Genomic DNA, 5,885 nt, shown 5'->3' with positions numbered 1-5,885 from the left:
TAGATGCCAAATTAGCACAAAAAAACCCCTAGCATGGTACTAAACTATCAGCTACGCTCAAGAATAGGCCAAAAACCTCACTAAATGCTAAATTAGCCAAAAACATTAGCATGTTGCTAAAATATTAGCTAGACACCAAAGTCGCCCAAAAACCTCAGATGCCAAAGTAGCTAAAAAAAAACGTTAGCATGGTGCTAAACTATTAGCTACACTCAAGAATAGCCCCAAAAACCTCAGTAGATGCTAAATTAGCCAAAAACGTTAGCATGGTGCTAAAATATTAGCTAAATTCAAAATTAGCCTCTAAAACCTCAGTAGCATTAATGTCCTTAACATGCTGAACATTTTGACTTGCATAATTTGCAGAAGTGCACAAATATTTGAAGAATAGTCTGTGGGCAAACACAGATGGGGCCCACTAATTCAGCCCAAAGGTAAACCATATGGGCCCCACGTTGAAACGGTCGCTGGGTTTAAACTAGTTTACGATAACTTAACTTTTTAAAAAGTGGCAAATGTAGTTTAAAGTGCTTACCATGCATCTTTGAACAAGCAGAAGTGTGTCATTCCAGCTCCTCTGTGCAAACTTTTTCTGCAGGTTGGAAATTAACGAGTTTCGCTTCATGACTGCAAGCAAAATATTGATAAATATATATTTTAAAATGTGTTTTTTTTTTATTCATAACTTTCCATAGATTTATTGATAGACTCTAAACCACATGTCAAAGTCAAGGCCCGGCCCTCCAGATCATTTTATTTTACTGTTATTAATGGCCCAATGTTATTTTGCACTTATTTTTTAACTTGAACAATTTGACAAAATATATTTTTATAGAGTAAAATATTTAAATGTATTTAAGATTTAAGTTGATTGATTCTGGAATAATATTCCCGCCTTTTTATTATTCACAATTATGTTAAAATGTTTTAAGTTTTGAAAATGGGCATTCTGCTAGCTTTTTGGACTATTTTGGCATCTAAACCAATATTTTAGGGTATTTTGGAGTCTAATTTAGGCTTTTTTAAAGTTTTTATGCTGTTTGGAGTTAGGCTAATATTTACAGGCTAGCTGTTTTTGCAAATCTACGCTTTTTTAAGCTAACATTCTAGCTACTTCATAATCAGAAGCAACTTTATTGCCACGATTTTACACATACTAGGAATTTGTCTTGGTGATGATGGTCAATTAAATAAGATAATAAAAGGTAATATTACAACATAAATATATATATATACACAATTTGTAACTACTTGCTAACTTTTTTGGCTAATTAGGGCTTCTTTTCTGTTTTGTAGTTTATTTGGAAGTTTAGCTTTTTTTTCAGCTACATGCTAGCTGCTTTGCCTAATTTTGGCTCTTTTTTTAAGACTATTTTGAAGTTTAGCTATTTTTTTTTCAGCTACATGGTAGCCGTTTTGGCTAAAATATTTTTTTCCCCCAAGACTTTCAGACAAATTTGGCATTTAGCTAACATTTTAGCTGGCTATCAGCTTCAGCGTTTTTAGCTATCAATTTCAGGATTTTCAGCAGCCAAATTCAGCTTACGTCCAGTTCATAATTATTAAATAGTTACAGTTTTAAAGTTTTAAAAATCTAGTTTTAGAGTTCAATAAATGTTTATCCTGTTTGAGTGTGTTTTGGATTTTGGCCCCATTAAGTTTAACACCCCTGCTCTAAAATGGCACGTGCGACAAACCTGCCGCCATTATGCCAATTATTTACTATTCACTGCGTTAACTAATGTTTTTACTATATTTTTACTATAACAGAAGAAGTTAAATCAATTTTACAGTCATTTTTTTCATACATGTGTGTTTAAATGAATCATTCCAGACACAAAAGTGAGCCGACTGCTGTCTGGCTCTCCCAGGCGGGCGGGCGTTGTCAGCAGGAGCCAAGCCCACAGGAGGTGCAGTCCGTCTGCTGCTGCTCACAGCGACCAGTTAGCCGCACAGCTAGCCATGAGCTAACGAGCAGCTAGCTGCCGCTTTTTTATTTTACCACCACCATTCCGCCTCCGCGTCGACTCTTCCGCCCAGGGGAATACTTCGGCGTACCGGTGGGTGTTTCCTCTCACGGACCTGGTGGTTCCATCCGCCCCGGCTGGTTCCTAATTCCTCTTTTCAGCCCGTCGTTTACTTTTGATTAGCCGCTCGTTTCCTTGCTAGCTCTTCGCCTGTGTGGCCGCTCTTCTGCTCGCGACGGAACCAATAACCGCTGAGTTTGGAGCCCGTGTTCGAGCATCTGTTGCTGCTGAGAAGCAGAACCGGATTTTAAGACTTCCACACCGAACCGGTACATTTTCTGATTACTATTGCCCGCGCAGGTGCGGCTAACTCAACTGTTAGCTACACCGTCAAGCAGCTAGCTACATTTATTGACAGCTAGTAACTTGTTGACAAGTTGCGCTCGGGTAATAGACTTTATGTGTCCGATCATTTCAACCGTCGCCCTGTTAGTCATCGCCCCGGTCTAATCCCGTTCTTGGCGTGTCTGTTATTGTTTTAAAATCCAGCTTCCTCATGACAGGGACGTCGTTGTAATCACTGCTGCGTATGAATGACTGTCATTATCTGCTGTTCTCTAAATGCTAATCCACAATTTGACCATTACAGTTTGTTTTTTTCCCCCGTGGAGGTTTCCAAAGCTACAGAAACGCCTCTTTAATCAGCTGACATTCTCACTTTCAATCATTCTGCTGCTTTAAACTATTATCTTAATGGAGAATTGGCTTCATCGCTAAATTGTTAAATCGCTTGTCGCTGCTCGGGTCCATTTTTGTCAATTTGTCTAATGATCTATTGGCAGGATTCCCGTGTTTATCTCTGATCCCCAGAGGTTTTGCTCTGGCCTGTTAAGCTCAGGGCCTCCCTGTCTCTCACACGCACATTTCTGGACATCATTCTTTTCTCATCTGACAGACCATAATCATAAAATAACTTGTAAACATCTGTAATTTGCATCTGATTTGATTTACTGCCAAACTTCCAGATGGTTTTAGAGATTGTAAAAAAGGGTGTTTTCCACATCTGGGTTTTCTTATCTTTCTTCTTACTGGTTTTAAATAACTTTTTTGTTATTTAAATTGAAAATCAAATAGTTGAACTTGCAGTGTCTTTGACTTTCGTTTTGTACCTTTTTGCATAAAGAAAATCAAGTCACATCTGATGTTTCTCCTGAAATGTTGCAAAATCTTTTTCAACGTCCTGCAAAATCAAAGATGGGTCCACTTTAACAGATGAGTTTTGTGTATTTTGATTTATCTAACATTTAAAATTAAAGATATATTCAGACTGGACATATTTGGTGTGCTTAAAGTGAAGCAAACTTCATTTCTCAACTATTAAAATAGTCAGCGACTAATTTTTTCTTTTGTTTTTACATCTCATATTTACGGTGCACTCTATCTAATGCCGTGTGTGCCATAGTCTTTGACGCACATTGTTCACACATGTCCACGTATGATCTGATTAGTCGATTAATTAGAAAAAAAACTGTGATTATTCGACTATTAAAATAATCGTTTGTGGCTGCCCTAGTTTCCAATCAGACTGAGCTCCGGTTCGCTCGGAGTTTCTTCAGTCTGAGTAGGCTCCGTGCTTGGAGCGGGACAACTGATCAAATGTTCAGTCTGGCATTATGGGATGTAAACGGTGTAGGAATGTAGCAACCGATGAGACAGCAACTCACTGAAATGTGGTTGGGTGAATGCAGGCTCATAAAAACGACTTGCTTCTCAGTTTTCCCAGCAATCTATGTCACAAACACGTAACAGCGTACCTTCTTAGCCGTCCTCTTCTCGCTCATGGGAGGTGGCTAGTTTCAATGTTAAGTCAATGGAACAGACGCGACATGAGGTAATCTGAAGTCCTGATTTGAGTGACGGGCGCTGCGTGAAGGTCTGCCAGCAGCTCAATTTGAGCAACTAGTTGTGAATTGGGCAGCGTGGCCAAAATTTCAATATCTGAAGTTTGACAAGTTGCAGCATCGCATCTGCCAATCAGGAAATCAGCTTTGAGCATGTGACGCTTTCAGTGACTCGAACAGCAGGTAGAATACTAGTCCAAAGTGAGCGTTTTTGTCCAGAACTTTCATCTATTTCATTAACCCGTTGGAGTCGCAGATTTGCAGAGCTCATCTGTCTACTTTTGGGCGGAGGCGTGATAAACTCTGGACAGATCGCCGGCTCACTCGCTTGTTATGCCGGCACTGCGGAGTGCCGAGGCTGCTGGCTCAGACCTCATTGAGACATTAAAAAAAAGGAAAAAGGTCTCCTAAAAATATTTTCCACCCTCGAGTTAATATGAGACAGAGAGCCACAGAAACACAGTGGAAGCGGCTGTCATACAGACACAGCCCCTTGTACCGAGAAAATCTTTCAATAATAATCATATAAACCCAAACATGGAGACATGATTAAGTTTTTGTAGAATTCTCAACAATAAATAAACCTGATTTCTAAAAATCTTCTGTCTTCATTCATTCTAAGTGAGATATCCACAGACACCGTCACTTATAGCATCATCCTAAAAACATTAGCTGGTAGCTCCCACCACACGTGGTGTCAAGCTCAAGAACACATTTTCTGCGTGAACTGCGTTCTGTGTGAATGCACCTTGCAGCATGCCTCCACCGTACTAAAGTTTCAGTAAAAAAGGTTTTATCTGATGTTGATACAGATGTACAAAATTGGTCAGCGAAATATAAAGTTTGAATACTGAATCTTGAAGTGAAATGTTCCGTAAAATTAAGGCACTTCCTGCCTCTCGTTGATTTGCCCCGCCCTAATCATCCTTGGCCAATAACTGAAGAGATCTTTAGTCATGCGGTTTTGTTTACATGCTTTTGTTTGAAACTGACATGTTTGGTTGAAAATACCAAACTGGAGATTAAGGACACAAACCGGACCAAATTAAGCGGACTCAGTCCGGACTAACAGACTTTTCCAGTCTGAATACACCCTAAGATGCTCCACCTTCACTCGGTTCTTCTCTGAATAACTTGATATAGAAATCTTGGAGGAAAGTCTGATGCAATTTCTTCTTTTTTTTTAATCTCCACAGGAATTTTCATTAAGTCCCTTTCAGCAGCTGGACATTTCCGAAGGTCTTCACTTCTTCCGACCGCCCTCCTCCGTCTCCTGCTTCACGGCGTCATGGCAGCTGCAAAACCAAAAGGCCAGAACTCTCTAGCTCTCCACAAAGTGATCATGGTGGGCAGTGGAGGAGTGGGGAAGTCTGCGCTGACGCTGCAGTTCATGTACGACGAGGTGAGCTGCTCATCACCGCCTCGTGTCAGAGGAGACCTTCTGGCCATAACCCTGTAATAACGCCTCGTCTTTCAGTTTGTTGAAGATTACGAGCCCACTAAAGCGGACAGCTACAGGAAGAAAGTGGTTCTGGATGGAGAGGAGGTGCAGATTGACATCCTTGATACGGCCGGCCAGGAGGACTACGCAGCCATCCGGGATAATTACTTCCGCAGCGGCGAAGGTTTCCTCTGTGTGTTTTCCATCACAGAGCTGGAGTCCTTTGCGGCGACCGTCGACTTCAGGTGAATCTTTGAGACGCGCGCTTCTAGATCTTGAAGCTTCGTGTTGAGTTGAACCACATAATCTCTTCCAAAAACATATCCAGACTTTCTTATTGTCTAAATAAGTTATTTGCATCCATCTATTATATCATATCAAAGGCTCTAAAATGGAACTCAATGAGGAGAACTGATTTTTACACACTGAGAAACTGATGGAAGTTTAAGGCTAACTCAGAAATATTTTTGATTATTAAGAAATGGCACGAAAAACAGTAACTGCTAAAGCTGATAGGTTCAAACTCTAAATTATCTTTAGAAAGTTTTTTGGAGAGACAAAACTGTTCTCGTTTAT

The 5,885-nt window shown here is 40.2% G+C and overlaps 2 protein-coding genes across 13 annotated transcripts in view; one reads left to right on the top strand and one right to left on the bottom strand.

The window, feature by feature from the left end:
* The window catches only part of zgc:111976 (uncharacterized protein LOC553663 homolog), a 13,896-nt gene extending 11,699 nt beyond the window's left edge, over positions 1–2,197 (bottom strand). For 10 of the 11 annotated variants that reach the window (XM_036217508.1, XM_036217510.1, XM_036217509.1 and 7 more), the window contains exons 1-2: positions 2,059–2,197; positions 536–627 (exon numbers count right to left, since the gene is read on the bottom strand). In XM_036217508.1, coding sequence (XP_036073401.1) covers positions 536–625 — 90 coding nt within the window. In that variant the 5' untranslated portion in view covers positions 626–627; positions 2,059–2,197. Of the gene's footprint in view, positions 1–535; positions 628–1,808; positions 1,908–2,058 lie in introns of those variants that run through there. The other variant, XM_024280589.2, reaches the window with a different exon arrangement.
* ralaa (v-ral simian leukemia viral oncogene homolog Aa (ras related)) overlaps positions 1,923–5,885 on the top strand; it is a 9,231-nt gene continuing 5,268 nt past the window's right edge. Inside the window, exons 1-3 of one of the 2 annotated variants that reach the window (XM_024280593.2) lie at positions 1,923–2,060; positions 5,065–5,270; positions 5,346–5,554. In XM_024280593.2, the coding sequence (XP_024136361.1) occupies positions 5,157–5,270; positions 5,346–5,554 (323 nt within the window). In that variant the 5' untranslated portion in view covers positions 1,923–2,060; positions 5,065–5,156. Of the gene's footprint in view, positions 2,061–2,172; positions 2,297–5,064; positions 5,271–5,345; positions 5,555–5,885 lie in introns of those variants that run through there. The other variant, XM_024280594.2, reaches the window with a different exon arrangement.

This window comes from Oryzias melastigma, linkage group LG20 (genome assembly GCF_002922805.2).
Source record: "Oryzias melastigma strain HK-1 linkage group LG20, ASM292280v2, whole genome shotgun sequence".
NCBI lineage: Eukaryota > Metazoa > Chordata > Actinopteri > Beloniformes > Adrianichthyidae > Oryzias > Oryzias melastigma.
Note: the sequence above shows the minus strand (reverse complement) of the source record. Positions and strands in the feature narration are given on the sequence as shown.